The sequence below is a fragment of the Opisthocomus hoazin genome, chromosome 8, assembly GCF_030867145.1.
Source record: "Opisthocomus hoazin isolate bOpiHoa1 chromosome 8, bOpiHoa1.hap1, whole genome shotgun sequence".
Lineage (NCBI taxonomy): Eukaryota > Metazoa > Chordata > Aves > Opisthocomiformes > Opisthocomidae > Opisthocomus > Opisthocomus hoazin.
In genome coordinates, this window is record NC_134421.1 from 8,563,921 (window position 1) to 8,583,697 (window position 19,777).

General features: G+C 47.2%; 1 protein-coding gene across 4 annotated transcripts in view; it reads right to left on the reverse strand.

The window, feature by feature from the left end:
* Positions 1-2,094: 2,094 nt before the first annotated feature.
* DGKI (diacylglycerol kinase iota) overlaps positions 2,095-19,777 on the reverse strand; it is a 224,589-nt gene continuing 206,906 nt past the window's right edge. For all 4 annotated transcript variants that reach the window (XM_075428816.1, XM_075428819.1, XM_075428817.1 and 1 more), the window contains 4 exons: positions 18,501-18,621; positions 10,669-10,705; positions 7,141-7,240; positions 2,095-5,715 (listed from right to left, as the gene is read on the reverse strand). In XM_075428816.1, coding sequence (XP_075284931.1) covers positions 5,599-5,715; positions 7,141-7,240; positions 10,669-10,705; positions 18,501-18,621 — 375 coding nt within the window. In that variant the 3' untranslated portion in view covers positions 2,095-5,598. The remainder of the gene's footprint in view (positions 5,716-7,140; positions 7,241-10,668; positions 10,706-18,500; positions 18,622-19,777) is intronic.

Genomic DNA, 19,777 nt, shown 5'->3' on the forward strand with positions numbered 1-19,777 from the left:
AGCTCTAAGCCTGCCTAATCACTGAAGTCAAATGTAATGAATGTACTGGTGTGATCAAGGCCCGAGGGAGGGAATTTTCCCCTTTTGCAGGAATGGCACCATACCTGGCCAGGAAATCCCTTGGCCAAGGCGGGGGCCACTGCTCCAGTGCACATGTACAGGGTAGGAGAGAATGCTGCGCTCTGTGGGCATCACCATGGGCAGCGGTGCTGGCAACACGCTGGGGAGGGAAAGGGAGGCCCCTGAGCTCTGGTGCCTTCGGAGAATCCCAGACAGGCAGTCGGGAGAAGCGTGGTGCCACGGCACAGCCTAGAGTACCCTTAGCCATGGTCACTGCTTTGACTGCTGGGCGGTCCATCCCTCCCAAGCCAGCTTTTCAATAGAATCAGAAGCGAGAAATCACCCAAGTACTTGGCCTACTTTTGGGTAGCCCAAGCCACGTTCCAGGCTACTGCAGTCTCTCTGTACTGGTAACTCCTCAGCAAAGGCTGACAGACAGACCCCTCTCTATATTCTGTTTGCCCCAAGAGCTGGGTGCAGCGCTGGGTGAGGCATTTCTGCAGTGCAGCCACGAGCTGCATCCTGCCCTTCCAAGGGGAGTTAAAGCACTGAAGCTCAAGACACATCCTCCAGCTAAAATTCTGGTCTTCACCAATATGCTAGCAAGTCACTTTTAGCACATTACTGAGTTGCCATTGCAATCAACAGATTTTGGCAGGCAGCTCATGGGATTTTAAAGCTGTAGCCATCCATTATGAAGAAAAAAGAGTCACCGACACTGCTGTTAAGAAAGGAAAATTAAAAGATGAGTAACACAGTGAACCCTATAATACTGTGTCCTGTAGCTTCACAGGTATCCAGAAAGGCACAGGTTTATGGTAAGCTGTTTCCAGGACTGCTGACATGACTGAAGATGCTCACATTTGATGCTTTAGATTAGTTAGGAAGAGAATTAACCCAGTGTTGTTTTGCCTCTGATTCAGGGAGGTAAAACAACGTCTGAGGTATGGAAAAGAATAGGTGTAACAGCAATTGAAATGTCATTTTCAACATGGTAGAAGGGCTCTTATACAGAAGATTAAACACCAGTCTTGCGAAATATTTCTCCATGGATATTAGTCTGGCACAGAAGCAGCAAAAAGTGGGGGAAAGAAAATAACAGACCTCAAATTGATCAGCATGAGTAACTGCTTCCTCTTGGAGTACATGGAGTGCAAAGGCAGAGTTGTCCTTGGAGTGTTTTCAAGGCATCCAAATTCCCAGCATTTCCATATATTTCTTGAGTACCGTTAAATCCCCAGCAAGCTTAAGGCTGCCAGTGTACCTTGCCCATTTCATAGCTTTTGCCCAGAGTCAGATCATCTCCACACACTTTTGATATCCTGGAAGGGTCAACACACAAGCACACCCCACAGGAGGCATCTGGGGTGGCTGAAAGGAAAACAGCCACCTTCTGGGTGAAGTTCTGTGTTAGGGACTTTCACTACCATGCGCGTCACTGTCGCGGCAAAGACAAGGACAAAAATGAGCACAAGAGGCCTTTCAATACCATTCCAACAAACCTCCCACAGCCACGCCACCAGAAAACCCGTGTGCCCCATCTATTCGTCTGCAACAGCGCCAGCTCTGCAAATGTAACTGGGAGGATCAATGGCAACAAACCATCAATTTTGTTCTATTTTCTTTACGTCTGTGGTGATTCTATATGACAGTTCTCATGCAGCAGGGGACATCTCATGGAGTCTGAATCCAGGCTACGGCACCATGAGTTGAGATTCTGCAATTCTACCGCTTCTGGGGAAAAGCAAGGGTGACAGGTGTCAGTAAAAACACCTACAGACATCTGAAAGAGCTAAAACAGACGAGCCATCACATGAAATGGTGAAAGAACCACTGGAACCTGAGGCCCATTTCGTAATGGGCAAAATTTGCCTTGAACTCCTGTCTTACACGAGTTGCTCAGCCTCACAGCTCACGGTACTGAGGGATGCTGCGGTCAGTGAGAAACGTCTGACATCGTCGTGTCTTGGATAACACATAAAGATATCTCTAGCATTGAAACATGAAACAATAAAAGTAACTGATGCTATTAAATAACAAAAGTAAGTTTATTTTATCAACATTATAAATATTTTCTTTCCCTCCATTTAACTCCAGAATGAGATAGTAAAACCGGTACAATGGAACAATTCAGGAGCTCCTCAGTTCTACTGAAAAGGGTCCCCTTTAATGACAAATTAAAATGGAAAAAGACATTTCGTCAGCCCAGCAACCCCGGTAGCTTAGCATCCCTAGGTACTTTGTCATTCAAATAGCACAGTTCTGCAAGCGTGTGCGCGTGTGTGGGAGTCTATATATATGCATACTGATATTTATAAATATACATATATATAGTAATATACACACATGAACAGACACAGCCACAGAACAGACACTTTTAGCAGATCCGAATGTTTTACGGGGACCTTCAGTGGGTTCCCAGCTGCACGCTGAAGTTCAGGCCCCGCACAGCGCAGGCGCAACGGCACCGTACTAAGCTAGACCCAAAGTGCTCACGAGATTCAATACGTACGTGTCAACCCTTAACTGCTGCTGCTGGCGGCTGTCCAAAATCAAGAATCCCACGGCACCTGAAGAGGGGATAAGGAATAATCCTGCAGCATCCTGGCCCCAAACCTCTCCCCTCGGTGAACCAACTTCTGATGTCCCTGGCTGTGTGTGAGCCATCGCAGAAAACAATACACATGCTCTGTTATCTGCAAACGCAACACGCTGCCAGCACCTAACGCGTTCTCTGTGCGGTGCTTTGGGACACCTGGAATATTAAAGGCACTACATACAGCCAGCTCCTGTCCTACCTCCAGCGCTGGGGTTTATTTTCATCCTGCAGTCACTGTCTCCTACTGAGCACACAGCGTGGACGGCTTTCCAGAGGCACAACAGGCTCACTCTGATCGCAGCGTCGCGCTCCAGCTGCCGGGGAAAAAGGCAAGGCAGGCTCTCCCGTGTGCTCTCAGCTCCTTTGAGCAGTCTCAATGGCACAAAGGAGCTCAAGAAATCTGCCTGTCCTGCCCAGCTGCTCCGGAGCCAGCCCCTGCTGCGGCCAGCCCCTGGGCACGAGGGACATCCCACCGAGGGGAACGCCACTGGGGACAGAAATGGACAGTACCCAGATCCCTTTCCATAACGCACCTGTGCCTCTGGGAGCTGCCTGAGATTACAGCAAGCCTTTACTGCTCCACCTGCTTCACGGGACTAAAGGACGAGGGAGCTGCAACGGGCTCCCCGACCATCCTCCGCTCAGGCACCAGTCTGCTCAGCACAGGACAGAACCCAGCCCCCGGTGTCACTGAAGCTTCCTCCACGTCTCACTTCGGTAAAACAAAGCATAAAGATAAAACTGATACTAATATAATTCTTATTTTTCATCAAATATATAGAAATATTACAGCAATGTCTTTCCTCACAGCTGGGAAAAGATGCAAGGCCTACCGTGAAACCACAGCGTGAGGATCTTCCTTGTGGAAATTTCACATGCACCAGAATAATACTCTGATTTTTTATTTTAACAGTTGCCAAATTCTTTTCTAATATATACACATATTAACCTTCACCACAAGACCCTGGATGATTATCAAGGGAAGGAATTTGGCTTTCATATTTTATTTTTTAAACAAGAAAGGTAAAGACAGAAAATAAGACAAAATACATTTCATGTCGCCATTGATCTATAGATTACAAATATATATAGTTTCCTTCCAGAGGAAGAAATACTAAAGAAATATTTTGCTCATATCAAATGAACTTTTGAAAACAGAAAAAAATAAATTTTTTCAGCTCCTCCCTCTCTGCCACAACAATCACTCTTGTTTAAAAAAAAAAAAAAGAAAAAGAAAAAGAAAAGAAAATAATTGCGTTCTTTTCATTTCCATAACTTCTATCAAGGAAGAAAAACTTCTCTGAATAATGACCTGAGTTATTTTCATTGTCTCCAAACTGCACGTAATCCCAATGATCTCCATCCACCAGAAACCTACACCTAGCAAGGTGCGTGAAAACAAACACCGGTGGATCTTTCAAAACAAACAACAAAGCAAAATTCAAAAATGTATTGCAAGAATTATGCCAAAATGTGGGCCATGAGTGTCTTCGTGGGAACCGGTCAGACGCAGGGGAGGTGGAAGCTCTGCTGTTTCTGGCAGCTGAGTTCTCTGTCGTGGGTGAAAACCTGCAGGTGAACATTTTGTGTACGCCTGGGTGTATTTGTGTTTCTCTTCTTTTGTGATTATAATCTTTGAGGTAAGACAGGGAACAGACGAGTACAGAAGACACGGCTTGCCTTCACAGCAGCTAAGCAGCTTTGCATTTCTGAGCCTATAGTGGATAACGAGGTGAAGAGCTGCTGCTTGTCCTTCTCCAGTGGAACAGCCTCTCTGAAACTCCAGCCCTCTGGGGAACCGGATAGCTTACAGGTTCAGCCAGAGAAGGTTTTCCCGTTCCCAGTGCGACCGGGGCGGTGCTCGTTCGCTTGCTGACAGCAGCGAGCCCAGGCTGACCGCTGATGTCCTAGGTCTCCTTCCTACCTCTGGCCTTAACGCAAAGGGAAGCGGGCCCATAAGTCAGTCCATCAGAACCCCCTCCATCTCGCACAGATCTCTCCCCAGTGTGAAACTCATCTTTTCAAGGGTAAAAAATAGCTATCAATTTTTAGACAGGCCCGAAACCTGAGCAGAATCAGGTCAGTCATTATACGCACGATGGTGGTGTGAGAAACCTTACTGCTAACTTTCTGCTCTGCCATACAACGTGATGTATCCCCATAACTCGTCCACACAAACGACTGTTTCAGGAAGATACCATAACCATACACCCAGCAACAGCGAGGAGGTTACGTTTTGTTACTGCTGTATATCTAGCTGTACCCCACACCTTGCGAAACAAGGCCATAGGCAGAGTCCTCTCCCAAAAGTGAGAAAACCCCCTGGTGATTGAGCACTGAGGAGACAGCTTCCAAGAGGACACCACAGGAGGGAACGCAGCTGGTAAAAACATTGGCTTTTTCCTCAGGGCATCCAGAGCTCCTCAGATTTTTTGCTACTGCCTGACCATTTGTGAAGACTTAACACAGCGACAACAGGTACTATTTAACTGATGAGAAGTGAGGGAAATAGGAGAATAAAAGGAATGCAGGAAACTGTGGGGTGGAGGAGGCCCTGGTTGGGTGTTTTAATGTCCCGGTTAGTTTGGATCCCCCACACCCTCTTTTCTCTTTCTTTTTTTTTTTTTTTTTAATAAATTGTACAGATGAACATGGGAGAAGTTCATGCTACTTGCTGGAAGCAATAAAGGTAAATTTCTGTGGCCCATGGATTCCACAGACCTTTGAGTGTCCTGTCTCATCCATCATGGGCTAACTTATGGAACCTAATTGTCCCGTGGCAAGACTCAGTAGCCCTTAGAAACTGGTGGCATGTCCTCAGGTATTTTCCACGAGAGCGAGCGACACATTGATTCCATCAGCTTCTTCCTCACACGATGCCCGAGTGCCTCAGGTGCAGCCTTGCGATTTCCAAGGATCCTCGTCGAAGTTTTCACGCATCAGACTGCTGTCTCCAGATCCTCGTGTGAAACCATTTGGTAGTTTTGTCGACTCTCCAGGTAGGAGGCCAGATCTGGGTCACCAGCTTGCTGAGCCCTGTCACGAGGAGTCTTACCCTATAATAAAGAAACAAGAAGAGAAAGTATTGGGCTAGCATATTTAGAAGAACAGATGAAAGCACAACCCAGAGAAATTACTACAGGAAGGACAGAAACAAATTTGGAGAATTTACTTATTTTATTGTACAAGTTGGCGATAAGTTTTTCTATCAGAGTCATGAGATTCTGAAGATTTTCAAAGTCCTTGTGTGGTTTACGACAAATCCCGCAGTTCTGCAAGGACACGTTATTTGATACATAGCACTGAACGGCTCGCACGCCGAGCGAGGAACTGATTTTTCATTCTAGGACGACAATCCCTATGTGAATGAATGTGACGCACAGTACTAGCAGCTAGCACTTGACAGCTGCACTCCGCAGACTACACACATTGCTAAGGACGTGCAGAGAGAGATGCCCAACATCTGAGATGACTTCAATGTGTCTCAGTCTATCTCAAGCACAAACCATTTTTCAATGCATCAATTTACTACTCCGTCATCTGAGCTACCTTCAAAGGACTGTTAAATCGGACCACAAGTCTTGATCCTAAACTACGAAAAAATATTGGAAACACGTTAATGTATGTCCACAAAAACATTACTCGGATTTCTGGGTAGATGAAGATTAACAAATCAGAAGCCACTTTTCTGGATTGCAGCTGTTGCAGAAATTATCTTTTGCAATGTGCAGGAGTCTCACCTGAAAAAGAGATGATCTCTCTTCCCCTTACAGGCTACCCCCCACAGCACTGCATGCTAGGAATTGCTTCTCATTGCCTTGCTGCAGCAAAGGTGCTTCTGACTCTGGAACCCAGAGATCCAGCCACCTCTCAGCTGCAGACCCCAGGATGCCTATGTTCAGAAGCACCAGAGGGGCAGCTTCTGGACTGTGTTCCCAAGTGACCAGATTGTTGTATTGACAGAATACTCCTAGGGTTTAATTTTGCCTAGACTGCTTTCTCGGCCAAGCGCACACCGAGAGTGGGTTGTGGTTAGTGTCACATCAGTGAGCATAGGGGCAATCAATGGCAAAAGAAAACAGTTCGCCATCCTCACAAAGCAAGTCAGCCACAATAATCAAGCCTCACAGATGCTATGCAACCACGAACCAAGACTCCCCCAGGTGGTCCTTGCCCACAGGCCTCTCTTTTGACCGCACAGGAGGAGGATGCTGCTGTGCCATGGAGATGCCTCATTCACACCCAACGCACCAAACAGTTTGAGGCCAGGCTCTCACTATGGCAAAGATGACCCACATTGGGGACTGAAGTTTCTTGTACTTGTTCAAATCAGTACAGTTTTGTAAATAAAAATAGCTCGTTTAAAAAGAGCTGCTCTTGGCACACACGAGGAAGCCTCAATCATGCACACAGCAGGGACGGATGCTGATCGGTCCTGCTTGGCTGCAGTGTTTTATAACTGGTTGACGGGGCTGGGTTACCTTGGAGTCTGTCTTTCTCAGAGAGGCTCCCGCATCCACCAGGAGCTGGCAGACGGCACGGTGGCGCTGGCAGGCTGCCTTGTGCAACGCTGTCTCACCCCTAGGCCAAAGCACAGAAAGCAGCCGTGAGACACATCACACCAATGCACATTTACGGAGTATGAGCTGCGGAGGGTGCGGAATTGCTGCGAGGTTCCCTCTTGCTGGCAGAGGTAGAATTGTGCACTCTCTCCCTCAGCATCTACCTCCTTTGACTCAGCAGGAAAGCCTGCAATGCACAAGTAGCAGACGAAGGACTTCTGAGGTGTGGGAAAGAAACATGTACAGGTTTTATGTATTCAAAGGACTGAATGTCACATTCCCATCCAACCACCAGTTCTGCTAGCTGCTGAAAAGGCGAACAAGCCACTTTCTTATTTCACAGCAGGCAAAACAGCAACAGTGTTTGCTTCTTTCTCCCATTGCTTTCCTCAACCTCATTCTCGGGCTCATCCTAGAAGAATCGTGCCCATCAAGGCCATGACCGGTGTACTTGCTGCCCTGCTTTTGATGCTCTCATACATCCAAGAGAGCAGGGTAAGAGGTGTGGTTTTGTTTTCCACTGCTGGACTGGTGATCTGTAGGGGAAGCTTCAACACATGCTTTTCAAAAGCGAAGGCTGTGTAGTGGGAGCAGACTTATTGCAAAGCTCCTCACTCCGACTGGGGCTACCTGTAACAGGATTCTGAGACTGACTGTAGTACCAAGGTTAAAGAAATCTGTCAAGACTTGCCTAGGAAGAAGAGGAACGTATGCTTTGAGTGGGCTGAAAAGGTGTCCTTAATACTAATGTCCAACAAGTAGGGCCATTACATAAACCTCCGAGATAACAAATGATAATAAATACACATAGCAGGACAAACCTTGCACCTACCTACCCAGAAAGTGAGAATGCATAAAGGAATTTCAGCCTCAGTCCACGACAGCCTAAGTTCAAATATTAATAGGCAGAATCACAGAATCACAGAATAGTAGGGGTTGGAAGGGACCTCTGTGGGTCATCTAGTCCAACCCCCCTGCCGAAGCAGGGTCACCTACAGCAGGCTGCACAGGACCACGTCCAGGCGGGTCTTGAATATCTCCAGAGAAGGAGACTCCACAGCCTCCCTGGGCAGCCTGTTCCAGTGCTCCGTCACCCTCAGAGGGAAGAAGTTCTTCCTCATGTTCAGACGGAACTTCCTGTGCCTCAGTTTGTGCCCATTGCCCCTTGTCCTGTCACTGGGCACCACTGAAAAGAGCTTGTCCCCATCCTCCTGACACCCACCCTTCAGATATTTGTAGGCATTTATAAGGTCCCCTCGCAGCCTTCTCTTCTTCAGGCTGAACAAGCCCAGTTCCCTCAACCTCTCCTCGTAGGGGAGATGCTCCAGTCCCCTCACCATCCTCGTAGCCCTCCGCTGGACTCTCTCCAGTAGCTCTTCATCTTTCTTGAACTGGGGAGCCCAGAACTGGACACAGTACTCCAGATGAGGCCTCACCAGGGCAGTGTAGAGGGGAAGGAGAACCTCCCTCCTCCTGCTAGCCACACTCTTCTTGATGCACCCCAGGATCCCATTGGCTTTCTTGGCAGCCAGGGCACACTGCTGGCTCATGGTTAACCTGTCGTCCACCAGGACACCCAGGTCCCTCTCCGCATAGCTGCTCTCCAGCAGGTCCACCCCAAGCCTGTACTGGTGCATGGGGTTGTTCCTCCCCAGGTGCAGGACCCTGCACTTGCCCTTGTTGAACCTCATCAGGTTCCTCTCTGCCCAGCTTTCCAGCCTATCCAGGTCACGCTGAATGGCAGCACAGCCTTCTGGTGTATCTACCACACCTCCCAGTTTGGTGTCGTCAGCAAACTTGCTGAGGGTACATTCTAACTCTTCATCCAGGTCGTTGATGAAGAAGTTAAACAAGACTGGGCCCAGTACTGACCCCTGGGGGACACCACTTGTCACCAGCCTCCAACTAGACTCAGCGCCGCTGATGAAAACCCTCTGAGTTCTGCCATTCAGCCAGTTCTCTATCCACTTCACCGACCACTCATCCAGCCCACACTTCCTCAGTTTCCCTAGGAGGATATCATGGGAGACTGTGTCGAAAGCTTTGCTGAAGTCAAGGTAGACAACATCCACGGCTCTCCCTTCGTCTACCCAGCCAGTCATGTCATTGTAGAAAGCTATCAGATTGGTCAGGCATGATTTCCCCTTGGTGAATCCATGCTGACTACTCCTGATAACCTTCTTTTCTTCCACTTGCTTCATGATGGCCTCCAGGATAAGCTGCTCCATCACCTTTCCCGGGATGGAGGTGAGGCTGACCGGCCTGTAGTTCCCTGGGTCCTCCTTCTTGCCCTTTTTGAAGATTGGAGTGACATTGGCCTTTCTCCAGTCCTCGGGCACCTCTCCTGTCCTCCAGGACCTCTCAAAGATGATGGAGAGTGGCTCAGCAATGACATCCGCCAGCTCCCTCAGCACTCGTGGGTGCATTCCATCGGGGCCCATGGATTTGTGGACGTCCAGATTGCTTACAGCCTTGTAATGAATCTGCTTCTGCTGCATGAGAACTCGATTCGGAATGGGATACTATCTGATTTCCCCTGAGGATCAAAAGACAAATTCATGCTGCCGGTTACGGCTTGAATCTTCCCTTTCCAAGAGTTAGCAGCAGAGGGACTTTTGTAAAGGGAAGCCCTCACGGCCATGTTCGCTTTCACTTTATTTTAGTGGTTGTGCTGTGCTACTGGATGAAAAGAAACAGGCGGTCCCTCCAGACCGCATCACCCCTGGAACTGCGCACATGCACCTCATACAGAACTTTTTTGGCATTCTCTATTAGCAGAAGGCGGCACTGTGGAATGAGGAACGGTAGGTTTAACCTCTATGAGAAAGGCTACTTTTGCTTCCCATATATTCCATATACTTCCCAGGATTAGCCATGCTTCCCTTACATACTCGTTGTGACACCTTGGTTATATTACAAGACATAGAGCAGTTGGTAGTTGGAAAGTAAAGTCTGTTTTTTTTACAATAACAGAGATGATGGAGGTTCTAACTACTGGAGGTAAATCTTTGACTGAGCGTGTTATGGCCACTTGGGACAGCTAAGGCGGAGCACTCCGGATGAATCAAGAAGGGACCGAAGAAAAGGTGTAGAGCAAGAAAAATAATTTCCTCATTTCTGGAATTTCCCCTTCAGGTTGCTTCCTCAGTACCTGGATTCTGGAAACACCAAAGCACATTGCAGGACTTGTATTCCTCTGGAAAGCTTAAGGAGGCGTGGGAAGCAACAAAGAGGAAGTCCTTTCTGGAGTTATAGAAACATTTGTTTTAGTTCAGAAAGCCACATATGCTTGCTGCTTGGGTTTGAGGGGACTTTTGTTTTCTTGTTTGCTCTTGAAGAGATGTGCCATCTTACAAGCCTTTTTATTTGAAAGTTTGCACTTGTGAAACAAGAGCAGTCTGCTCGTGTCACACATAAATTGTGAAGGGCAGAGTAGATGGTACTTACGTTTCACTGTCGGTCATATCCAGCAATTCAGATGGACCTGCAAAAGACAGTCAGGTATGTCATACAGCGTTTGTCTGCACGACTAGAAGAGTACGACTAGCAGAAGAAGATTCCCGGTGCAAATATGTAAAAGAAACCAACTGGAAGCTCAATTTGTACAATTATGCCAAACTTTAAGGTAATATTTGCTTGTGTGAGCCCTTGCACTAGCAAAACTCTGCATGCACAGTCACTGCTGGAGTGTCAGCACCAGGGAGTAGCAGTCTCTAAATTATACTGGGAATGAATATTCATGGAGTTTATTTTCTCACTCTTCACCTTGCTCAATTAAGTGGTTGACATAAGTACAGTGCATGGAAAATGCTGATATACTGGAAACCCTGATATATTGCAAGTTAAAATCTATTGTTAGTACTAGAGGGAAAATGTCATTAGGAAGTTGAAATTAGCCAAATTCCGTCCTGAATGACATCGCTGTGCTACTCCATTTAACAGCATTATACAGAATGTAGATCAGGGTGGAATATTCCCAGCGGACTTTATATTGATATGCAAATCCTGCACTCTACTGGTTAGCAATGATCAGGAAAGTAAGATTAAGAAAAACAGAAAATATTTTTGTTAAGTGGGACAAAATAATGCATTTATGCTAATGTTCTTTTGTCCTTGATATTCACTACAGGCAGATGTTTATGGCAGCAAATTCCATCACTGAATGACAGTGATATGGAAAGGCTAGGATCTGAATAGCATCTGAAATGAGAAAACATTTTCCCTTTGCAGCCTGGCTTATTATTCTTCTCTCCGCGGCTCTGGAGCGTAGTGCCAGATGGTGTGGGGCAGTTAGTAAGGGGAACAGTGAAACTTTACAGGAATTTTCCTTCCTGTGCATGAATATTTCTCTTCAGCACACTCTGAAATTCAAGAGTCCTCAAGAGCTTACAGCAAATCTCACCTGAAACTGAGGAATTTCACACTACTTGCTTACAAAGGCCTACACACAACCTCTCTACGCTCCTTTCACTCTGAGTGGGTGTCCAAATGGACCACAGCAGCCTGTTTCTCCCTCACTGCTTTTACAACCTACACATGCAGCATCATCGCGGGCAGCTGGCTGCCTCAGCTCCCGGAGCTGCAGGCAGCTCCTTCACTTCATCTTCTGTCATCGTGAGAAAAGGGGTGGTCAAAGCAGCAGCGTGCTTAGTCCTCAGTGCACAGGGCACTGCGTACCTATCAGGGCAGTGCTGCAAACTCATTAGTCACTGTCCATTTTTAATCCACAGCACCCTGACTCTTCTGCCTCACATCACAGAATCACAGAATGTCAGGGGTTGGAAGGGACTTCTGTGGGCCATCTGGTCCAACCCCCTGCCGAAGCAGGGTCACCCAGAGCAGGCTGCACAGGACCTTGTCCAGGCAGGGCTTGAATATCTCCAGAGAAGGAGACTCCACAACCTCCCTGGGCAACCTGTTCTTGGCAGTTATGTATCCATCCTCCATATCAAAAAGAAGAATCACTCATGATCCCTGAGCTCCCATAAGCATGAGGAAGGATACAGGGGGCTAAGCAGGGAAGATTCCTTCACATCTCCCAGGAGAGAATCTTGTTCTCTCAAAAATAAAGGCAATTCTCCATGGCTTGCTGCAACGCCACAGCCCAGTGATAGGTAACCAGGAATGGCCTGCAGTGTGTTAGCAAAGACATTGCCGAGTAAACTACTATTTGTGTTCATGGATGGGACAAGGAAGGTTGTGATGAAGAAGTGGAACAACGTGACTGGGCTGGCCACCGGAAAAAGGTGTTAAAACATTAGGAGGAAGGATGGAGAGAAGTTAGAAGAATGTGACCTGAGAGGGAGGAGAAGCTGCGGCAGAGTGGGTCTGAAGAGACAGGAAGCCAAGAGAAGGGAAACCGGTCTGGAGCAGGAGGAAATAGTAAGGCTAGGAGAGAGGAGCAGAGTGCTGCGGGCTGAGCGGGCAGCCGGCGAGTACAGACCTGGGGAGGTGCCAGGCACATCCCACCCGTGTGCGAAGGGTGCTTTCCTGGGTACTGTCCCAAATAAAGCATCTCACGGGAGTGCCCCGACTCTGTCCCCATCATACACAAGGGGCAGATACTGGGGGTAATCGATTGGCAGCACAACATGGTACCAGGACTCCTTCATTTCATTCTTTCTGGCCTATCTCTGAAGCTGGAATGTCCCAGCTCACACACAGCCTGAGCTGTGCCCTTTACTTCTTTATTTTATTTTCACTTGTGCTTCTCTTCAACCATCTCACGCCCTCCCCCTAATTCCCTTTCCCCTCTTTCTTGGACCTCATTTTTACATCAGTCTCCCTGGCGCTGCCAACCGACCATTCCAAATCCCCCTCTGCCCTGGGACAAAAGCCGCACAGATGTGGGAAGGGCTGGCACTGGGAAAGCTAACGGCACTGTCATCCTGGCCCAGCGGGGAGGCCGCTGCTTCGCTCCGGGACAAGAGGCAGAGAAAGAAAAGGGGACCCGAGGCGCAGAGGGAGAGAGAGAGGACAAAATAACCCAATAGAAATCCGGAAGGGAAATGCATGAGTGAGATTTCTATCAAGGAAAGCAGCAGGGGGGGAAATAAAAACAAAAGACAGAAAAGTGTGGAGAGGTGGAGAGAGGGAAAAAAGAAAAGAGAGAAAGAGAGAGACAGACTCAGGGGGCTAAAGAATGGCAGGATGGGGACGGGGGGGAGACGTTCGCATGAAAGGAGCTGAAAAGCATGACGCACTGAGGGGAAGCCCAGCTGAGATCACTCTCTTTCCTTAACGTCTCCGATAGACTGTCTGTGTAGAATTATTAACTTTTTTCCTTCTCTCCTTCTGCCCCCTTTCACCCCACCAAAGCCCCTCTCCAGTTTCTCAGGCAGCAAAGCCGCCTGAGCTGGGGATGGGAGGAGGGAAGGGAAGCAGACACTAAAAGCAGCTGCCCTTTAGCTGAGCTCACTAGAACATAAAAGAGAGACTAAATGACCATATTTCAGAGGCATTTCCAAAATATACAGCACCATGCAGTCCGAAAGGGCTCCAGGCCCGCAGCACACCCTGCCCTCTCCAAGGGATGTGGTTGCAGCTGCCCACAGGACACCCACAGCTATTAACCCCTGCCAGTCCCTTGTCCTGCCAGTCCTCACAGAACTGGGGAAGGAGGGTGAGGGTGCTGCTTTAAGCAGTAATGTTGGACATTATCAGCATTTCTGGGTGTTTATCTATCAACACCCTCTTTGTTTAACAACTTGATTGAAGTTGTTATCTGGGGGACGAAACCGGATTTGGTTCCTTACCTTCAAAGAGGAAATATTTTTAAAATAATAGTAATCTGCAAAGTCAGAACTATTTCAAGCCTTCCCCCAATTCCACACACCTCATTTTTACCCAATGTGAAGATTAACAGTGTATGGTTTTTACTGCTGGTGTCTTTTAGCTCAGAATTTCCACCATAACATAGAGGGAGGTCAGGTGCTGGGAGCATGCTTTCCATCGTAACTGTCTCTCAGCCATGTTGACCTAAAATTTGGTAAACTTGCAAATTAAAATAGACTATTTTATACCTTGTGCCTTCTAAGGAAGCTAAGCTGTTTTCTTCTGAGACCCCTCACAAATATCCACTACCCTAAAACATTCTGCAAATCTAGAAATACGAGCACGTGTCAGGCAAACTCGCTCTCCTTCAGCATCGCTTTCTGATGGCTATTCAAACTTTGTCCCTGACATACATCTCTGTGACAGCAAAATTTGCTTTCCAAAAGCCTTCTTTGAAACTCCTAAATCTGGTCAGGATTCAAATCCGAACTCGGTAATGGCACTCCCTATTGTCTTTGCAGTGCTAAGAGTAATGAAAGCATCATCTTTTTCACCAGCGGATGCTATGTAATGGAGCAAGGACATTGAGGTTTGAGGTCACAGAAATGTTCAGGATGGGATGCTCTACTGACTAACTGTTCCATCAGAAGTTCCCACCACAAACTCCTAAGGCAACTGTAAAAATCCTTCCTCTCTTCTGTTTAAAATTAAAATACCTTAGATGAACTACAAAATTCTTGTTTGTCTTCTGAGCCTCTAGAGAAGAGAAGACAAGGAGAAGGCAAACCTTGGAATGTCTTGTGTAATGGTTATAAATTACAAATAGTTCAGAACTGCCAGATAAAGACTCTAAGCCAAGTTTCATTCCAAATACAGATGATTATTTAGGAGGTCCTTTTGTTCATGGAGCTTCTTATGCTTTCCCTAACTCTGTTTGTGTTAAGCAAGTAAACAGTTAGCTCTTCTCTAACGTGCGTGCATGAGGGTGTGAGGCCGCTGCTGACTGCAGCAATAAACAGATGTTGTTCTGGTACCTACTGAGTTTGGCCCTCAGCTTCAAGCTAAGTGTTCCTTAGCCTGGCTACAGACATATCTTAAAAGGTGACCCTCCTACTACAAGCAAAAGACTGGATGCTGATTTAGGAAGGCAGTCTTGAACACCAGATAGGTCTGTGCATCTGCCCTTCCTGCGCAGGGGATGGAGAGGAACTGTGTTGCAGAAGCAGCAGCCAACACAACTGTTCCTGCAGCAGTAAGCAGCTGTTGTCCTCACGCCTACTACACTGGTGCTTCAGCTGCTGTTCCAGGCTTGTGATAGTCCACCGTTAAGTATCTGGCGATACAGCACAGCAGTCTCCTTGTGTGACCCACCTCTGCTTTTTCTAATTTAAGAAGGGTTATTTTCCTCCTCTTAATATCTGAAATCGTTCTGATCATGATTACAGAATAACCTTTTGCATTAATGTCCCCTTCATGTTTGCAGAAAGCATAAAGCCATCTCCACCAAAGACAGTCCCAGCATCACTACACCATCTTCCCTCCTTCCTAATCCCAGTGCTATGGGCAGGGGGGGATTCCCCACTCCTGTATTGCATTCGACTCATCCCACTTGCAGTTAAAATTCCTGGTGTGGTGGGCTTTGTCTTGTTTTGTTGTTGCTGCATATTCAGAAGATTTTCCCTGTGTGATTAATAATAGGTTTTCTGGGCTGTGTGCTGGAGGGCATTTTGCAGTGGCACTCTTACTAATGCTGTCTCCAGCCACGTATGGGATGCAGACAAACTTCAGCGTAAGTATGGCTGGGCAGAGGTAATTGCCAGAACAGGAGTAAGACTCATTTTTATCACAGGTGGACATCAGCAGAAGTGAGAAGCTAGATACATGGAAAGCCTCAGATATCAGCAGCGTTGGATTGGGTCTTATACACTAATTGATGTTGAGAAGATGCCAGATGCCAGAGAACGCCACAGAAAAACAAGGACATTATGATGATGATGATTCAGCAAGAGAGCTCGTTTGTGACTGAGAAGTGCCCAGGGTAGAAATGAGTTTCATTAATTGCTTGGTGGGAGAAGAGAGGAGGCCTCTGTTAGAGCATTGTCCCATGCACTTTCTGATCCCCAGAGAATGTTAAACAAACAATGCCTTTGGAGAAGCCCAGAGGATAGCTGTCTGGAAAGCTGCAAAAGCTTCCTCTCATCCTTGGGGATGAAGCAGGGAGAGAGGAACTGAGTTGACATTTTGCTCAACCTTCTGTTTTTTCTTTGTCTAACAGTCCGCAATCCCTCACATCTCTCTATTCTCTTCAAAAATTCCCATGGATTCCCTGCTCACATCCTTACCAGCTTAAATGATCTCACTTTAAACCTTCACCAAAGGAACAGTAACTGGGTCAGACTGTGACTAAGTTAAGGCGTATGTGGCAAAGGAAAATCCTGGAGAAGCAGCTGTGACAGTGAATTGGCACAGGTCACGTGCCACGCGAGAAGAGACCAGCGGCAGTAAGAAAATTAAATGAAATTATGTCTGTCTGCAGAATTCAGAGGCACATGTACACACTGTGACTACTGAGATAATCCAGAGAAGTTAAATAGGAGGTAGAGTTAGCACTGGTACGGCTTCTTACAACTGGTGAGAAAGCTAGCCAATATTTGGATATAAGGCCAACTGCACTTAGACACCCCTATATAGGTATCTATCTACATCAAAGAGTAAAAAAGCAGCTCAGCCTCTCTCAGTCAGGTATTTGGAGCACAGTTCAGGTGCCCACACAGATACTTTGTGCCATTCGATATGCCTACAGACAAGCCTCGGGATTATTTGGAATGACAGCGATGCTTGCTTGGGCTCCAGCTGCCAGTCCAGCACGGGTCTCCCACAGGCCGTGTATGTTATGTTGTGGATCCATGCAGATGTCCTGGACATCCGAGGGCAAATGACATTAGATAGTTATGTTTAGCTAAATGAATGAAGCCCGCAGGTAACTGCCAGCTGAATCAATTGCTGGGCTGCAACGACTAGCCTGACTAGCGTCTCCCTTGAGCTAATCCTGGTAGAAGTCTGCTGCCATTAAAGATGCCCTCCTCATTTCCATCTGCCACTGAAAGAGGACAGGTCTCCTCTAGGACCTCTGTCGCACATGAGCAAATGAACCGAGTCATAGATCTCTGTTGACAGTACAGGAACTTACACCCATGGATCACCTGACACCCATACCTAAACACCTAAACTTAGGAGCCAACCTTGAGCTAAATCCCACTCCAGTTACCACAAATGTTAACAGATGGGTCACTGCTTCGCCCTTTCCTATCAGTCGTGCTTTTTTCTTCTCCCTGTAGAATTTCTGCAGTAACTTTCGAGCATTAGCTAACACTTACTCCAATTGCCAGAGGCAGCCTGTGCGTTTAGTGCTAACACTGCTGCTGAAATAACATAGAATCACAGAACAGAATCATAGAATGGTTTGGGTTGGAAGGAACCTTAAAGATCATCTGGTTCCAAGCCCCCTGCCATGAGCAGGGACATCTTCCACCAGACCAGGCTGCTCTCCATCGGCCGGCATGGCCTTCTCACACACCCAACACAGCTGACTTAGACATCCAGAAGTCAAAACAGCCATTGATATTGTGAAGAGGGCGCAGAGAAGAGTCACAAGAATGTTTCAAGAACTAGAAAACATTCCCCTACAGTGCAGGAGGCTGGGACTGGGACCTCAGCTCTGCATGCAGAGCAGTGACAGTATTACCGTGCCGCTCTCCAGCAGTCAGCGAACAAGATTTCAGTAGTTCAACAGGCAGCAACGCCTAAACGCGACTGCCTCAAACGTATGTACACGCACAAATTGCTGCACAGCCTGGGTGAGCATGCCTGCAATCCTGTTACTGATAAAAGGAGTCGAAAGGAAAGAAGGGAAGCGGCATGATCATAGCCTAGAAATAGAAACATAAAACAGAGTTCATAAATTTTTGTTCTTGTGTGGTCTTGAATCTAACAGAGACATGATATTGGAAGTTTGGAAGGGAAGCTGGGCAAACCCAGCCGAGTAATAAATGCACAGATCTCTGACCACTGTGCTATTAAATACTGAACTAATACCAATGGCTGGATGGGCTTTCCATCGCTGTAAATGTTTTAAGGCAGATTCGATGCTTTCTACAACATATGCTCTAATTGCAAAACAAATTAGTTCAGAGGATTCCTATGCCAGAGGTTCTAACTAGAGAACCACACCGCTTCTTCACAGCCCCCCAACTGACACAGTCGTGAAAACACCCATCCTCCTCAACAGCCATCTTTATTTTTGTTTCCACGCCTTCCCTTTATCTGGAGCCATCATTGTCACAGCTACCACGCTGCCGTCCTCCTGCTCACGCGTGCTGCAGGTGGACGTTTCGCTGGGGGTGACCGCGGGTGAGCGAGGGCTCTCCCAGCCGCACGGCGGGGGTTTACCCGACTGACGCTCGGCTGAAGTGCGGCGCGCTCTGGTTTTGCCCACTGTGACTCACCGTGCTCCAGGATGTATTTCACAATCTCGCTGTGCCCAGTCTTGGCAGCGTGGTGCAACAAGGAGCAGTGATCAGGTCCTTGGATTAACAAATTGGCTCCTTTTTTACAGCATTCTATGAACTGGAAAAAAAAAAAAAAAAAATCACACAGAAGGATAAGAAGGGAGGAGCAGAAAGACAAACATGCAGGCAAATTATTTACTAATTTTTATAGGAGGTCAGTAGAAAAATGGAATAAAAGAAATAAAATATTACTTTAAAGCCAGCTTTTAGGCCCCAGTGAAAAAATACCTGAAACTAGAAGCATTGAAAATTATATGGGTTAAGAAAAGCAGTTTGTATTTCAAGGAGACATTGCTACTCTACCGGCGAGGAATTATTGCTTGCCAGCAATGCTTGCAAACCACTTCTGGTGAATCTGCTGGGATATTTAAAAATATATGTGCTTGATAGAAAATTCTGGCTTCTCCACTGAAAATTCCCATTTTTCCTCATCACAGGAGAAAAACATTTTCTGACTAAACGAGAAACCTCCAACTCAGAAATCCGCAGAGCGGTGGGGTTCAGCTGCCCCAGTTCTCCCCCTTCTCACTCCCACCCCCTGCCCGGGGCTGGCAGAGGGCGAAGCTCCGTGCCAGGTAAGAATGGGTGGGAAGCACCGACCGGCCAGGTCTCAGAAATGCCGCAGACTCGGGGCGGAGGGGCAGTCTGCAGTGCAAATCTCTGCAGGAAAGAGGGAGAGGACTGCAACAGCAGGGTATCGTTTACGATGTGGTACATCTGAAGAAGGGCAAGAAGTGTCCCTGTCAAAGCAAAGTCAGGGAAAATGTTTTCAAGAAGCAGAAAGGGAACAATATTGTCCTGACTGCTGGTTGAAGGGCTGCTCCCTAGATGCTGCAGCCACAAGCAGAGGGGCAGAGGTGCAGAAGGGGCACCTGCAGGCAAAGAGTTGGCCTAACAGTACTGTCATTTTTACAAATGGCTCCAAGGTAGCTTCTCACAGATAAAATTGTAATCATTAATCACATCCTCATCCAAGTTGGAGGGCATGTTTTCAGATCCTGACTGTGCTACTCGCAAACGCAGCCCAAATAACTGGCAGACATGGAACTTCAGACTTTGGGCACAAAACATTTTTGCATGAGTGCCTTTCCCTCCTCGTAACTGACAACACCCAGACACTAAATGTCTTGAGACATCCACCAGACGATGCGACACGAAGCTCAGATTCACTCTACCTCGTCTGGTGGTTGCCCAGGTAGAAGTTAAGAAGTCTC